General features: G+C 43.0%; 1 protein-coding gene across 1 annotated transcript in view; it reads left to right on the top strand.

Moving 5' to 3' along the window:
• Window positions 1–18,206, top strand: part of LOC141197662 (uncharacterized) — a 43,036-nt gene that overhangs the window by 10,534 nt on the left and 14,296 nt on the right. The window contains exons 2-6 of the mRNA XM_073662745.1: window positions 15,814–15,963; window positions 16,093–16,272; window positions 16,356–16,479; window positions 16,563–16,660; window positions 16,859–16,949. Coding sequence (XP_073518846.1) covers window positions 15,886–15,963; window positions 16,093–16,272; window positions 16,356–16,479; window positions 16,563–16,660; window positions 16,859–16,949 — 571 coding nt within the window. The 5' untranslated portion in view covers window positions 15,814–15,885. The remainder of the gene's footprint in view (window positions 1–15,813; window positions 15,964–16,092; window positions 16,273–16,355; window positions 16,480–16,562; window positions 16,661–16,858; window positions 16,950–18,206) is intronic.

Genomic DNA, 18,206 nt, shown 5'->3' with positions numbered 1-18,206 from the left:
GGCCACACATACCAGGAATGGGGGATTGAGGAGGCCACACATACCAGGATTGGGGGATTGAGGAGGCCACACATACCAGGATTGGGGAATTGAGGAGGCCACACATACCAGAATTGGGGGATTGAGGAGGCCACACATACCAGGATTTTGGGATTGTGGGGGCCACACATACGAGGATGGGGAAATTTACCAGTAGCTGCTGCATTTCCCACCCTAGGTGTATACTCAAGTCAATAGGTTTTCCCATTTTTATGTGGTAAAATTAGGGGCCTCGGCTTATATTCGGGTCGGCTTATTTACAATATTTGGTATTTTAAAATCAGTGAGTACGTGGTGCCCATAATACTGCAGGACTGTGGCGTGCATTATACTATATGGGGGCTGCATTTTACCCTATGGGGTGTGTAATATACTGTATGGAGGACTATGGGGAGTGCATTATATTCTATGGAGGACCATGGGAAGTTCATTATACTATATGGAGGATTCTGGGGGGTGCATTATACTATATGGAGGTTTATGGGGGGAGCATTATACTATATGGAGGATTATGGGGGTGCATTTTACTATATGGAAGATTATTGGTGGTGCATTATACTATATGGAAGGCTATGTGGGGCCATTATAATATTTTGAGGGCTATGTGGGGGGCCATTATACTGTATGAAAGCAATTATACAGTGTGAATGTTTGTGTGGGGTCATTATACTGTTTGGAGGGCTGTGTGGGGGCCATTATACTGTTTGGAGGGCTGTGTGGGGCCATGATAGTGTATGGAGGGCTCTGTGGGGTTCACAGTTGGGGGATTATACTGTGTTAGGGTCACCATACTTTGCCGTGGGAGTTGAAGTGGGGTACAATAGTGTCATTATACTGTGCATGTGGAGGAATTCATCATAGGGGTATCATACTGTTTGGGGGGCACTTTTGTTGGCATCATACTTTATGGGGGCAATGAAGGAGGAATCTACGACTTCAGAAGGAGGTAAATTACTATGTAAAGGCTGGAAAGTTATGAGATCTGCTCTTCTGTGACGCAGACAAATATTTTTTTTTTTTTGTAGAGGGGGGGGGCCCAATTAGAGCTTCTGCTATGGGGCCCCATGACTTCTATGTACGCCCCTGCTCTGATGTAAGGGCATGAAAATTCAAAGTTTGAAAATTGTGAAATTTTCAAAACTTTCCCCAAATTTCCATTTTTTTTCACAAATAAACACAAGTGATATAGAAGAAATGTTACCACTTTCATGAAGTACAATATGTCATGAAAAAACAATCTCGGAATCAGGGAGTTCTTACCTCATAAAGTGACAGTGGTCAGAATTGTAAAAATTGGCCTGGTCATTAACGTGCAAACCACTCTGGAGGGTATAGGGGTTAAACTGAATGATTTGGGTCAAGCATTTGGGATATCCTTCCACAAGCTTCTCACAATAGTTCGGTTGGAATTTGGGCCCTTTCCTCAATACAAAACTGGTGTAACTGATCCAGGTTTGTAGACCGCCTTGCTCGCACCTGCCAGCTTTACCCATAAATTTTCAATAGGATTGAGATCAGGGTTTGTGATGGCTACTCCAAAACATTGACTTTGGCAGCCACTTTGTTACCATTTTGGCAGTATGCTTCGGGTCATTGTCCATTTGGAAGACCCTTTTTCGCCCAAGCTTTAACTTCCTGGCTAATGTCTTGAGATGTTGCTTCAGTATTGTCAAATTATATTTTGTTCTCATGATGCCATCTATTTTGTGATGTGCATCAGTCCATCCTGCAGCAAAACAACTCCACAACATGATGCTGTCACTCCCGTGTTTCACAGTTGGGATGGTGTTCTTAGGCTTCCAAGCTTCTCCCTTTTTTCCTCCAAATGTAACAATGGTAATTATGCCCAAAATTTTAGTTTAATCAAACCACAGGACATGCCTCCAAAAATGAAGGTCTTTGTTCCTGTGTGCATTTGCCAACATTAATCTGGCTTTTTTATGTTTCTTTTGGAGTAATGGCTTCTTCCTGGCAGAGTGGCCTTTCAGCCCATGTTGATACAGCACTCGTTTCACTGTGGATATTGACACAGTCTCACCAGCTTCCGCCATCATCTTCACAAGGTCTCTTGCTTTTGTCCTTGGGTTGATATGCACATATCGGACCAAAAGCACGTTCATCTCTGGGACACAGAACCCGCCTACTTCCTGAGCGGTATGATGGCTGGACATTCCCATCTTGTTTGTACTTGCGTATATTTGTTTGTACAGATGAACGAGGCACCCTCGGGTATCTTGAAATTGTACCCAAGGATGAGCTGGACTTGTGCAAGTCCACAATTCTCTTCCTGATATCTTGGCTGATTTCTTTAGACTTTCCCATGATGCTACACAAAGAAGCAGTGTGTTTCAGGTGTGCATTAACATACATCCACAGATGTGTCTCTAAATAACTAAGATGTTGCCAAAAAACCTATCGGAAGCTTCCAAACACATGATATATGTAGCATCGGTGTCTCTGGTTCCTGCTCGGTAGAGACGTCGATCCACTCACCACCGCGGCTACGGTCCGGTGTCCCCTGCTAAATCCTCTTGTCTCACTGCAGCGTCTTCCCAGGGTGCGTGCCCCGCACACATATCCCCGGGCACTGTACTTAGGGCCCGCGCGCTCCCTCCCTCGGAAAGGGGCCGCGTGCCCCGTCCTAAAAAGTCACCGGCCAATGGCCAGAGGACTGCCCCTATTTAGGGCACCTCCTCCAAAACGGACGTGCCTGTGCAAAGTTGTGGTTTGTGTTCTAAACACTCTCTCCAGCCCTCAGATCCCAGTGCTGCCTGCCTATCAGCCGTGTCCGCCTGTCAGTCTGCCAGCCAAGCCTGCCCATTTACCTGCATTGTATATCAGCCGTGCTCTTCTGTCGTGCCTGTCGGCTTTGGCTATCAGTCCCGTGGGAGTCGCCTGCTCTCCCTCGAGGTCGGTCCCAGTGTGGCACCTGGTCCACCTTCCCGGTCCCTCCTTGGTTCACGGAGTCGATTAAGCCACCGTGTAGCCAGGGTCGGTCTGGGTAGGCACTTAGTTACGCCTCTCTGGTCCCTCCTCGTATCTCAGCACAGAGGTTCCACCACCTGGACCCGTAACAATATGATCATATGGGCAGTCCAAAATTGTTTAAAGGCATAGTAATCTTAGTGTATGTAAACTTTTGACTTTGCAGTAAGTAATAAATATGCCTTAAAACATTCTCTCATTATTCTGGCATTTGACAAATATTAAATATTATGGTAATACTAATTGACCTAAAACAGGAAAGGTTTATTCTGATTTCATTTCAGATATTGAGAAAAACATGCATACAGAGAAGGAAATAATTATTTGATCCCTTGCTGTTTTTGTAAGTTTGCCCACTGACAAAGACATGAACAATCTGTAATTTTAAGGGTAGGTTAATTTTAACATTGAGAGATAGAATATCCAAAAAAAAAATCAAGAAAATCACATTATATAAATTAGATAAATTTATTTTAATTTTGCAGTGACAAATAAGTATTTGATTCCTCTGGCAAACAACACTTGGTGGCAAAACCCTTGTTGGAAAGCACAGCAGTCAGACGTTTTTTGTAGTTGATGATGAGGGTTGTGCACATGTAAGGAGGAATTTTGGTCCACTCCTCCTTGCAGATCATCTCTAAATCATTCAGATTTTGAGGCTGTCGCTTGGCAACTCGAAGCTTCAACTCCCTCCATAAGTTTTCTATGAGATTAAGGTCTGGAGACTGGCTTGGCAACTCCATGACCTTAATGTGCTTCTTTTTGAGCCACTCCTTTGTTGCCTTGGCTGTATGTTTTGGGTCATTGTCTTAATGGAAGACCCAGCCATGACCCATTTTTAATATCCTGGCGGAGGGAAGGAGGTTGTCACTCAGGATTTTACTGCACATTTCTCCATCCATTCTCCCATTGATGCAGTGAAGTAGTCCTGCGCCCTTAGCAGAGAAACACCCCCAAAACATAATGTTTCCACCTCCATGCTTGACAGTGTGGACGGTGTTCTTTGGGTCATAGGCAGCATTTCTCTTCCTCCAAACACGGCGAGTTGAGTTAATGCCAAAGAGCTCAATTTTTGTCTCATCTGACCACAGCACCTTGTCCCAATAACTCGCAGAATCATCCAGGTGTTCATTGTGCAGGCCTGTCTGAAGTTTGCCGTGTGCCTTCTTGATCAGGGGGACCTTATGGGCACTGCTGGATTTTTTAAGCCTTTAAGGTGTAATGTGTTACCAATGGTTTTGTTGGTGACTGTGGTCCCAGCTGCCTTGAGATCATTAACAAGTTCCCCTGTGTAGTTTTAGGCTGATCTCTCACCTTCCTCATGATCAGGGATACCTCACGAGGTTAGATTTTGAATGGTGCCCCAGATAGATGTCGATTGACAGTCATTTTGTATTTCTTCCATTTTCTTACTGTTGCACCAACAGTTGTCTCTTTCTCACCCAGCGTCTTACTTATGGTTTTGTAGCCCATTCTAGCTTTGTGCAGGTCTATGATCTTGTCCCTGACATCCTTAGACGGCTCTTTGGTTTTGCCCATGTTGTAGAGGTTAGAGTCTGACTGATTAATTGAGTCTGTGGACAGGAGTCTTTTATACAGGTGACTATGTAAGAAAGCTGTATTTAATGCAGGTAACGAGTTGATTAGGAGCGTCTAACTGGTCTGTAGGAGCCAGAACTCATATTGGTTTGTAGGGGATCAAAACAACCAATAACCGAAAGGCTCAAATATTATAGCATAGGTGTATCAGAAATTCAAAAAAACACAAAGAACATATAGTATACACCCTAAAATGTAACTCTTAATAGATATTTTAAAAAATAGTATCAATAAATCAAGGATAATCAGATAAAAGTATGGGGGAGGGATAGCAGTGGGATAGCACAAATGGCATTCAAACTCGCCCTATAGGGCCCTAAGGGAGGAATGCCCTACCTGACAGCGGAGTAATCACCCTAATGTGTCCCCGCTCCACGGAGGCTGTCCCTTACCTGTCCCTAAAGTACCCCTATACAGACATAAAAAACAAAAACCAAAGGCATCCCAATAATAGGAGACCAAACCGTCATTTCATAAAAATTAATGTGCTGTAAACGTAGAAAAAAACATGCATCAGTTATGATCAGGTGGGTATAGGATATCGGTAGTTCTCCATAAATATAATCAAAATAACTTATTGCAAAAACATCACCATCAATCAGTGTCAGTATGTCCCACAATATCAATATTATAGTTGTGATCAGATGGAAATAGAGGAAAACCCTATATCCCTATCTATAAATTTCTTACTGGAAAACTATAGGTCATAAAGAAAATTAGACTACAGATAACTTCTGTTAGTCTCTAATACAGTGCTGTGCAAATTAATTGGGACAAAGCATTTTTTAAGTAAAATCGTCAGTTGGTTACCAGTCAGTGATTCAAACCAGTTTTAACTGCTTTGAACATATGTTTTGGGGCTTTTTTACAGCTGATGGTACAGGGAGCTTATTTCCTGTTGATGGTATGATGAATTCATCCAATACATAGTCGTTTTAAAACGTTTTATTGTGCCATTCATACGTAAATTTGAAGGGACATTCCAACAAGATTTGGCTCCATGCCACAATTCCAAGTGTGTGAAGAAATTCCTGGAAGAAAATAAAGTAAAAGTGCTAGACTGGCCTGGCAATTCACCAGACTTAAATCCTATAGAAAATTTGTGGAGCATTGTGAAAAGACGTCTTGGCAAAATGGACTGTACAACCAAAGTACGCATGATAAACAGTGCCATACAAGTGTTGTTCCATGATGAAGAATTGAAGAATTTACGCAAAAATTTGGTAGAATCAATGCCAAAACACATTGAAAATCTCATATCTGCTAAAGGACGACATATTTCTTACTAAAATTAGTATGTAACAGTGCATTATAACATTTTCTTATTAAAAACTCAACGTGTTTTTTTGCTTTGTCCCAATTAATTTGCACAGTACTGTATCTTTGAAAAAGTTTCTTTATGACATACGGCGTACTGGGCTTACAATATATATCTCCATGACCATTCATGATATGTCCCTTAAATTCCCCCCTTTTGTTTTAGTGACCGTTGCTATTATATACACTATTTACCAGTTATTTCTCAAAGAACATTCTTATGTTTAGTATTGTGACTTTATTTGACTCTCATTTGGGGTGTTATAATTTGTTTTCTTTTCAGCGTTTGGTATAGCTTTCAATGTAATGTACCTCATCCTTTCTTGGGATAGCGGTCCCTATTTGAGTACTGGTGGCACGCATTTGCATTCCACTGAGATCGCGCGGCGGAAGTGACGTCTTTTGTTTGCCGCGGGCGGAAGTACTGGTGACACGCATTTGCGGTTCACCGAGATCGCGCTGCGGAAGTGACGTTTTTTCCATTGCCGCATGCAAAAGCTACAAGCGGTTAGTTTCTGCTGGAACGCACTCAGCTTTCCAGTGGTACCTCGCGACGGAGACCTTCCACCTGCGCCGGACACAGTTAACAGCTGTTTCAGCTCTAACCTAATACAGGGGGTTTATTAAGACTGATGAGTCGCCGGGTCTCCTGGCATGGTGACTCACCAGATGGGACATACTCATTTTTCCATTCAGCCCGATCTATTATGGTGTACTCCTGTGACTGTCCCCTGATGAGCCCCGACTGGGACTTTGACATATATTGGGATTATGAACCAACTGGCATCAGATAAGTCTGCAATTTAGCAGTTTGTTAATATATGATGGTTGTGACATGAATTTATTGAGAACACTGGTGAATACTGGTGGCCACTATATGACTGTTTGAGTGATCTACAGGTATCGTTCGGTCACTGTTTGTAATAATTGAGACGCATTAAAAGTTGGCTATCTCAAATTTTCTTTATGACCTATGGTGATCCAGTAAGAAATTTGACCTATAGTTTTCCAGTAAGAAATTTATAGATAGAGCAACTATAATATTGATATTGTGGGACATACTGACACTGATTGATGGTGATGTTTTTGCAATAAGTTATTTTGATTATATTTATGGAGCACTACTGATATCCTATACCCTCCTGATCGTAACTGATGCATGTTTTTTTTCTACGTTTACAGCATATTAATTTTTTATGATACGACTGTTTGGTCTCCTGTTATTGGGATGCCTTTTGGTTTTTGTTTTTGTTTTTTATGTCTGTAAAGTGCAATATTACTCAAAAAAGTAGTAAAAGGTGGGGTAACTGAATACTGCTCACCTTGCAGAAGTCTTGAGATTAAGCATTAGATAGTGATATGACTCCTGTGACTTACAGAGTCTTCATTTGGCTTGTAGCACACTTTGCCAGGAAAATCAGGTCTCCATATAGGAATATCCTTGCAGAAGTCTTGAAATTCACATACCAATAGAACTTTTGAGGCTTATGGAGTCTTTATTTGGCATGCAGCACGCTTTACCAGAAGAATCAGGCTACCATATAGGAAGATCCTGTTAAGGCAGTTAACCAAATAGGTGTGTTCTGGTTAAAGTATTGCGGCGCTTCCAGATAAGATCCAGTAGGTTTTTTCATCCAGAATTTATTTTTCAAAAGAATATAAAATATAGAATAGCAAGATACAACGCGTTTCGAGTCATTGCAGAGTCTTCCTCAGGTATAATTTTATAATCATATATCTAGAACTACCCTTCCTTAAATACACCTCTAAACTGAAAAGGTGAAAGAGTGACCTGCCTGGTTCCTTAATCACGTTAATTGAACAAGTTTGTGCGAATAATTGGTGTGACAGTCTGAATTTGTATCTGCTCTAGTAAAAACCGTTAAAAAGTGCCAACATATTTGAAAATGTAAATAATATATATAAAATAAAATACAAATAACAAAGAAAGGATCATACATTTTCTATTCTATCATTTAAACCATCTGGATGTAAACACCGCATACGATAAATCCAGGAGGATTCTTTTCTATTTAATATTTGAGTTCTATTCTGAGTGGAGGTTGGTATATGTGCTACAGGAGTTATTTGTACTTGGAATTTCCATCCGTGGGTATGCAATAAGTGACGTGATAGGCTGTGAGTTAAAAGTCCTATTTTAGCCTTATAGCGATTGTCCACTAAGGCGGTTTTGAAGTTTTCTAGTAGTACGACCTACATATTGTAGGCCGCATTTACAGGTGATAATGAATATAACATAAATGATGTTTTTTTGTACTGTAGGTATATTGATGACTTAGTCATCCTGTGGAAGGGTGATCAGAAAACGGCAGAACAACTTGTTCATGAACTGAATCATAACACATGGGGTATTCATTTTTCATGTAGTATGAGTACAAATAAAATTAATTTTTTAGACTTAGAAATCAGTTTTTAAAAAAACTCAATAATAACAAAATCATTTTTTAAGCCAGTAGATTCAAATGGATATCTGGAATTCAACAGTGCACATTTTCACAAATGGAAAACAAATATTCCCTATAGCCAATTTCTACATATAAGGAAAAATAATACATTATTAGAGGATTATAATACACAAGCAAAAATCCTCATAGACAGGTTTTAAAATAAAAAAATACCCGAATAAACTAATTTCTGCAGCATATGAAATCAATAGGAAGAAAATACAGAAGGATTGCCTTATGGCTATGAGTAATTAGGTAAAACCAGAAATAGATATCTCCTCACAAGAGAATAAATATAAATTTAATTTTATTACAGCTTTTAATAAGGAAAATGCCAGTATTAGAAAAATACTTGGCAAACATTGGCATATTCTGCAACAAGATCCTCTCCTAAGAGAATCCCTACCTGACCATCCGGGGATTACCGTATTTTTCGGACTATAAGACGCACCGGACCATAAGACGCACTTAGGTTTTAGAGGAGGAAAATAAAAAAATAAAAATTGAAGCAAAAAATGTGGTAATGATGCACTTTTAAGGGGGAGGGGGTCTTCTGCTGACACTGGTTTAGGGGTAATGTCCCCCAATTCTGATAATATCCCCCATCCTGGTATATATGCCGCCCCCCTTCCTTTTATATGTGGTCCCCATCCCCATCCTGGTATGTGTAACGGGTCTGGGAGGCGGAACCTCTGAGCTACTATACAAGGGGGCGGTCCTTGTAAGGGAGCGGGTGGCAACCAGGGAAGACGGGCTGGAGGACTCAGCAGGTGAACGGGACAGTCTCTGAGTGAACGGGCTGGAGGTCACGGCAAGTGACCGAGGCAGTCTCTGGATGAACGGGCTGGTGGTCACGGCAAGTGACCGGGGCAGTCTCTAGGTATAGGGTTGGTACGACCTGTGGCGGCTGAAGATAGACGTGAGCTCCCAGGTGAGCAGGCGAGAGTCTCTGGATGAACGGGTGGTCACAGCATGTGACGGCGGAGCCTCCAGGAAGACCAGCAGACAGGCAACAGATGAGCGCTCCCAGGTGAGCGGGCAGAAGTCTCTGGACAGGCGGGTGGTCACAGCACGTGACGGCAGAGCCTCCGGGTAGGCAAGCAGACAGGTAGCAGATGAGCGCTCCCAGGTGAGCGGGCAGAAGTCTCTGGACAGGCAGATGGTCACAGCACGTGACGGCGGAGCCTCCAGGTAGGCTAGCAGACAGGTAGCAGATGAGCGCTCCCAGGTGAGCGGGCAGGAGTCACTGGACAGGCAGGTGGTCACAGCACGTGACGGCGGAGCCTCCTGGTAGGCTAGCAGGCAGGTAGCAGATGTGCGCTCCCAGGTGAGCGGGCAAGCTGGTCCATAGACAGACTGACAGGAGTTGGAAGGCAGACCGTCGGACCTCAGGCAAGCAGGCAGGTAGCTGAAGTGCGCTCCCAGGTGAGCGGGCAGGCTGGTCCTTAGACAGACTGACAGGATTAGTAAGGCAGACCGTCGGACCTCAAACTAGCAGGCAGGTAACAAGTAATCAGGCAGGATTCTGGCAGGTAACTGGCAGGAAACTGGCAACGGGACCTGAGGGCTGAAGCACAGGTGAGACACAGGTGCAAACAACATTGCTCGGGCACCTCCATTTTGGAGGAGGTGCCTTATATATGGTAAAGTCCTCCGGCCATTGGCCGGGGACTCCTTAGGACGGCGCGCGCGGCCCCTTTAAGAGGGAGGGAGAGCGCGCGCGCGCGCCCTAAGCACAGTGGCCGGGAAGGAGCGCGCGCTGCAGGCAGAGCGGGAGAGGGACGCCGGGCACGGAGCAGAGCGGTGAGGGGAACAGCGTCCCTGCCTACCAGAGGGCAGGGACGCCGGCACTACAGTATGCCTGGCATCCCTCCATCCTGGTATGCATGGCACCCTTCATACCTATCCTGGTATGCATGACACCCATCATACCCAATCCTGGTATGCATGGCACCCATCATACCCAATCCTGGTATGCATGGCACCCCTCATCCCTGTCCTGGTGTGCATGGCACCCCTCATCCCTGTCCTGGTATGCATGGCACCCCTCATCCCTGTCCTGGTATGCATGGCACCCCTCATCCCTGTCCTGGTATGCATGGCACCCCTAATCCCTGTCCTGGTATGCATGGCACCCCTCATCCCTGTCCTGGTATGCATGGCACCCCTCATCCCTGTCCTGGTATGCATGGGCCCCCTAATCCCCATCAGGCTGCACATTTAAAAAAATAAACACTCCTACTCACCTCTCTTCTCTCCTCCAGCGCTGCGTCCGGTCTGCCTGCACTGATCTCTCCATGTGAGCCACGCATGATGTCACTGCCATGCGCGGCTCACATGGAGAGATCAGCTGCCGGAAGTCACTGCTCCCCACGCCAGGACTGTGTGCGCGGGGAGCAGTGACTTCACTCTCCTTCATAGCCGGCACACAGCGGAGCCGCGCTGCGGCTGCTGCCGGCTGTCTCCTGTGCACGCTCATTAAAGGGCATGAATATTCACCCCCTCCCCACGCCCATAGGCATGGAGAGAGGTTGAATATTCATGCCCTTTAACAGCGGGCACAGGAGATAGCCGGCAGTAGCCGCAGCGCGGCTACACTGTATACCGCTATTAAGAAGCATGAATACTCAGTGCTCCCCACGCCTCATGGGCGTGGGGAGCAGTGAATATTCATTTTCTTTAGCAGCGGGGACAGTGTAGGCTGCAGCGGGCTCCTCCACCGATACCGCTCCCCCCCACACCCCACATAAATATACACCCATTGTACACCCATATACAACATTCTGACTATAAGACGCACTCCCCATTTTCCTCCAAATTTTTGGAGGAAAAAAATACGTCTTATGGTCCGAAAAATACGGTACCTTTCGAAGGGGAAAAACCATTCGGAATCTGATAGCTCCTAGCAGACTTAAAAATATTCCTATTCAGTTTGAACAAAGAGGAACTAATACAGCTATAACAGTGGGAGTGGGAGTATTTAAATGTAGAAAGAAACTCTGCTGTTGCTGTAGATGTATTACACATGGCTGTAAGGAGATTATATCTTACAGTACAGGTGAAAAGTTTTTAATTAAACAACATCTTTCTTGTCAAACAGTCTATGTTATATACATTATCACCTGTAAATGCGGCCTACAATATGTAGGTCGTACTACTAGAAAACTTCAAAACCACCTTACTGGACATCGCTATAACGCTAAAATAGGACTTTTAACACACAGCCTATCACGTCACTTATTGCATACCCACAGAGGGAAATTCCAAGTACAAATAACTCCTGTAGAACATACACCAGCCTCCACTCAGAATAGAACTCAAATATTAAATAGAAAAGAATCTTTCTGGATTTATCGTATGCGGTGTTTATATCCTGATGGTTTAAATGATAGAATAGAATATGTATGATCCTTTCTTTATTTTTTTTTATTTTTTTTTTATATATATATTATTTACATTTTTAAATATGTTGGCACTTTTTAACTGTTTTTACTAGAGCAGATACAAATTCAGACTGTCACACCAATTATTCGCACAAACTTGTTAAATTAACGTGATTAAGGAACCAGGCGAGTCACTCTTTCACCTTTTCAGTTTAGAGGGGTATTTAAGGAAGGATAGCTCTAGATATACGATTATAAAATTCTACCTGAGGAAGACTCTGCAATGAGCCGAAACGCGTTGTATCTTGCTATTCTATATTTTATATTCTTATGAAAAATAAATTCTGGATGAAAAAACCTACTGGATCTTATCTGGAAGCGCCGCAATACTTTATCCAGAACACACCTATTTGAATAAGGGCCTATAGGGTGAGTTTGAATGCCATTTGTGCTATCCCACTGCTATCCCTCCCCCATACTTTTATCTGGATTATTGTCCTTGATTTATTGATACTATCTTTTAAAATATCTATTAACAGTTACATTTTAGGGTGTATACTTTATGTTCTTTGTGTTTTTTTTTGTAGGGGATCAAATACTTATTTCTTACTGCAAAATGAAAATGTATCTAATTTATACAATGTGATTTTCTTGATTTTATATGGATAGTCTCTCTCTCAATGTTAAAATTAACCTACCCTTAAAATTATAGACTGTTCATGTCTTTGTCAGTGGGCAAACTTACAAAAACAGCAAGGGATCACAAGGGCTTCTGAGGTACAGCCAGCAGTGAGTGGGGTCACCATTGTTGAGGGTGCCAATCTCCGCAGCTAGGCAGTATCAGCTTTGTTTAGGTGCGGGATAGGGTTAGGTAGTGACTGTACCAATTATTCAGCAGCATCATTGTTTACATCTATTTATATACATCCACAACAAGCCATTCAGCTTGTAATTTTGCTAGTTTTAAGAACATACAGTACAGACCAAAAGTTTGGACACACCTCATTTAAAGATTTTTTTTGTATTTTCATGACTATGAAAATTGTACATTCACACTGAAGGCATCAAAACTATGAATTAACACATGTGGAATTATATACTTAACAAAAAAGTGTGAAACAACTGAAAATATGTCTTATATTCTAGGTTCTTCAAAGTAGCCACCTTTTGCTTTGATGACTGCTTTGCACACTCTTGGCATTCTCTTGATGAGCTTCAAGAGGTAGTCACCGGAAATGGTCTTCCAACAATCTTGAAGGAGTTCCCAGAGATGCTTGGCACTTGTTGGCCCTTTTGCCTTCACTCTGCGGTCGAGCTCACCCCAAACCATCTCGATTGGGTTCAGGTCTGGTGATTGTGGAGGCCAGGTCATCTGGCATAGCACCCCATCACTCTCCTTCTTGGTCAAATAGCCCTTACACAGCCTGGAGGTGTGTCTGGGTCATTGTCCTGTTGAAAAATAAATGATGGTCCAACTAAACGCAAACCGGATGGAATAGCATGCCGCTGCAAGATGCTGTGGTAGCCATGCTGGTTCAGTATGCCTTCAATTTTGAATAAATCCCCAACAGTGTCACCAGCAAAGCACACCATCACACCTCCTCCTCCATGCTTCATGGTGGGAACCAGGCATGTAGAGTCCATCCATTCACCTTTTCTGCGTCGCACAAAGACATGGTGGTGGGAACCAAAGATCTCAAATTTGGACTCATCAGACCAAAGCATAGATTTCCACTGGTCTAATGTCCATTCCTTGTGTTCTTTAGCCCAAACAAGTCTCTTCTGCTTGTTGCCTGTCCTAAGCAGTGGTTTCCTAGCAGCTGTTTTACCATGAAGGCCTGCTGCACGAAGTCTCCTCTTAACAGTTGTTGAAGAGATGTGTCTGCTGCTAGAACTCTGTGTGGCATTGACCTGGTCTCTAATCTGAGCTGCTGTTAACCTGCGATTTCTGAGGCTGCAGACAGGGATAAACTTATCCTCAGAAGCAGAGGTGACTCTTGGTCTTCCTTTCCCTATGCGGTCTTCATGTGAGCCAGTTTCTTTGTAGCGCTTGATGGTTTTTGCAACTGCACTTGGGGAGAGTTTCAAGTGCTGCTTTTTTCTTGCCATAATACAAATTCTAACAGTCTATTCAGACTTTTCAGAGATTTTTACCACATCATAGTTGGATAGTTAGAGGCGTATCATCCATAGCGGCAGCCCACCCTGCCACTATGGTGCCCATGAGAAAAACAAGAATTTGAGCTTGGTTTAAGTTGGTATACATGCAGCACATAAATGTATGTTTACTATGGCCATAAATCAGAAAAAAAAATACAAGAAGAAAAATGATCATAAACCCTGCTGTAAATAAATAAATAAAAAGCAAAAGTGCATTTAAATAAAATAGGGTTCTTAAGAATACTGTTTTTGATCAAAAATAGCATGAAACCTATCCCAACCATGGCAAGGTGAACCTATTAGGGATAGTCCTACTCTGTTTAATATTAAAAACTTTACTATATGTCAAAGCCTCAAACTTCTGTGTGTGAATCAGACATGAGATCTAACGTGATAGAAGATTACAGTGCAGGGAAGACGGGAAACATTCATATAGATGGCCGATGGAGATGTAGTCAGTGAAGAACTCTGGCCAGATATGTTTCTAGAGCCGTAGTAGACGATGAAGATGTCCTCATGATGAAGTAGTTATTCCTCATATCACGTGTAATGAAAATCTCCTGCAGTATTGATAATGTCCATTACAGTGTTGGTAAATGAGACGAGAATTGGCTTTATGGAAGATGAGTCTATGAGAAACGTGATCAGCTACAGACTCCGAGGAAGAAACTGCTTGTTGTCTGTGGCCTAAAATGTATAGGTTTTATTACTAGATGTAAAGCAGAAAACTAAATACTGTAAAATAATATATCTCCTCATATGTTTCTGTGGCATCCCGGTACCCGTTCTACTGCTGCTAAATGAGATAGTTGTAGTGTGATAGTAGACTTGTTCCACTGTGGGCACTGTGAGTTAGGGGATATAATACATTGCATTGTAAATTGGACTTTCCTGCCATCTACTGGCCAATATGTGTATATGAAAGGCAAGTGATTATTCTCCTCACAATAAGCTGCCATAGACACGGCTGGGAGGAGTCTCTCAGCTCAGGGCTCGCACACTGACTGAGCACTGGTACAAATCAGTAGTGGGGGGTTCAAGCTGCCTAACGAAGATATAGGAGACAGACACTATTTCTCACAGAAGAGTTTCCATGCCAGTCCACGCTGGGGGACATTTTTCTCCACATAATCTCCTTCACAAAACACAAGGCTCTTCCAGTCAGGAGAGATACCGCTGTTCGTGTGCTCTCCTGCACGCTGGTTATCCTGTTTGCTTCTAGCCGGGACCAGATCCACGTGGCTGCCACACCATCGACTACCCCCTGCGAAAGGGAACGGTGGGCTAAAAACTGTGAGCACACCCAGACTTTAGTGTGTTTCCACGGAGAGCCAATCTGTGAAGGTCCCTCCATCAGTGTAATATTTCTTAGACTGCGCATAGCATTTCCTCTACTAGCAAGTCAAGAGAACTCTGCTCCAGCCGCCCTGAGAGGCCATAACCTCGCTTGTCTCATGTGGAGAGAACCATTACTTTCATATGCACAAAATACTGTAACCTTTGCCTTCAAGAGAGACTGTACCCCGTTACCTCCTTCAGTAAAATTGTTATATTTTACAAGTTCACCTGCGTGTCTGGCTGCGTGTGATTGCACAAACATCACGGGCACTCCAAACTTGCACCCAGACACCACAACTACAGGAGTGCCCCCTGGGGGTCCTATACCATCCACAAGTGCCACCTCCTGCTTTTGACAATTGCTGTGGACACTAGGGAAGTGTTTAGGGGTCCATAAACCCACTTCAACTACTGTGACATCATTATCTGTTGCCTTTGAGACTACATTTCCCCTTATTATCTCCAGTAATTGTATTATTACGCAGGATTTTTATGATGTTACATCGGCTCATCATCTTCTCATTCAGGTCTCTACAATATCAGATTCTCTCAGTGAAGATCTTCTATATAAGAGAATTTTCCTGATTTACCCATCAAACATGGATATGGACAGAGACAAGATGGCTGAGAGGATATTACACCTCACCCTAGAGATCCTCTTCCGGCTTACTGGAGAGGTGAGAGATTCTGATGACGTCACATTACATTATTCTTATCTATGGGAATAACAGATGGACAGAACTGGAGAGGTGAGGACTCTGGAAATGTCTGTAGTGAGATTTATTAATGTGTCTCTCCATAACCAGGATTATACAGTAGTGAAGAAGACCTCTAGTGAGCGCTGTCAGGACCCTGTGTCTGAGGGATGGGGAAGACCCCTGAGCCCAATCACAGGACCTCCACCTCACCCCCTGATACATGAGGACATCAATGACCAGAAGATCCTAGAACTCACCTACAAGATGATTGAGCTGCTGACTGGAGAGGTGACACTGCTGGGAATGCTGGGACATTATACAGTAAAGCTATGAAGGGATTGGGGTGATGACGCCATCATTGTATGTGTCAGGTTCCTATAAGGGGTCAGGATGTCGCTGTCTATTTCTCCATGGAGGAGTGGGAGTATTTAGAAGGACACAAAGATCTGTACAAGGACGTCATGATGGAGGTTCCCCAGCCCCTCACATCACCAGGTAATAGACAGGACTAAATACACACGGCCTATGATTATCTGTATGTAAAACATGAATTCAGTCCCTGTATGTGTTTCCTCCAGATCTATCCAGTAAGAGGACAACACCAGAGAGATGTCCCCGTCCTCTTCTTCCGCAGGACTGTAAACAAGAGGATCCCAATGTTCCTCAGGATCATCAGGTAGATGGAGAGAAGGTATCATGAGATCTCCCCTATGATGTGTAGACGTCTGTGAAGGTCTTGTGTTCAGTATTGTTTTATCCACCAGTATTATATGTTTTATACTTGTGTAATGAGGACAGTGGAGATGGCAGGATTAGAGATGATCATAGATGGGACTTCTCCATCTGTCTGTGACTTTTACAATATTTGTTTCAGGGTGAAGATCTGACCCATATTAATACTACAGAGACATATGTGAGGGGTGATGAGCGGTGTAAAGAGGAGATTCCTACATATGACTACCCAGGTGAGTAGTGACCACTAAATGCACAGAAGTCACAGATTCATCTCAGTCACCGGCTGTGGTTGCTTTATCGGTGGTGTAGTCCGGCCGTATTACAGTCGTGTGATCACCATTTTGCCTCTAGACAACAACATTCTCCTCCACCAAAAACTATTCAAATAATTTTGGACATTGAAAGCCCTTTTCTATAGAACTTACAACCTCAACAATCCACCTCGCTGACCATTACCTGCCCAGATCTGTAAACTACAAAAAATAAAATAAATAAATAAAAAGATTATTATTATTAACTACAAAACCAAATGACAGCGTACGTAGAATGTGCTGACAAGTTAGAAAATCACTTGAAGAAAAATATGATGGTTCTGTTAGAGAAAGCGGAGGGTAATGATGCTGTTGGCTTCCTAGATCCCTAATATCTTATTGGATGAATCCACCCTCTCTCCTTTCTGTGCTGCTGAATGTGCTCATATGGTCCCTACAAGACCAGGTCCAGTCTTTCTGGACAAACTTCACTTTTATGATCTACAACATTAAATGTGCAGTGAGGGACAAGTGTGAATTTCTGTACAATAACAGCAGAGTTTCCCTTTATCCTGACTTTTCAATTTCTTTTAAAACTCATATTTCTTCTTGAAACTCATCTGACAGAAAATATTTGCCCTTACCATAGTTTAGGTTGCCAAGAGCCACCGAGCACCATACTCTAATTACCCCAGAGAAGTTTCACCACTAGTTACTCATTTTTTACTGATGAAGACTGTTGAGTTTGGTCATTTCAGTAGATGTGTTGTTGTCTATACTCAGTTTTTGACTGCAGTAGTTAGTGCCCAAAATACTCCTGATTTAACCCCTTCCCACAGCCAGTTTTGTGTTCCTAATCAGGCCCCATTTTTTCAAATCTGATGTGTGTCACTTTATGTGGTGATAACTTTGGAATTCTTCACAAAGGATAATAGGAAACAAATGGATCTTACAAATTATTTTGCATCTTCTCTTTATTCCGACAATACCCTATATACGGTTGTACACTACTGTCTGGGCACAAGGCAGGTTAAGAAGGAAAGGAGCGACATTTAGCTGTTTGAATGCTGATCTTGGTGGATTAGTTTGCAGACACAAAGTATCGTGGTCACTTGGTAGCTCAAAAGATGGCCACCACGAACAGGTTTGGCACTATCTACTCTGTTGCTTTGCTCATCATTCTTTAACCCCTCTACATGGATCTGGAGTTACACATAGACCCCCAGGCTTGGGCCA

The sequence above is a fragment of the Phyllobates terribilis genome, unplaced genomic scaffold, assembly GCF_046119375.1.
Source record: "Phyllobates terribilis strain yellow unplaced genomic scaffold, ASM4611937v1 Scaffold_85__1_contigs__length_6476398, whole genome shotgun sequence".
NCBI lineage: Eukaryota > Metazoa > Chordata > Amphibia > Anura > Dendrobatidae > Phyllobates > Phyllobates terribilis.
Note: the sequence above shows the minus strand (reverse complement) of the source record. Positions and strands in the feature narration are given on the sequence as shown.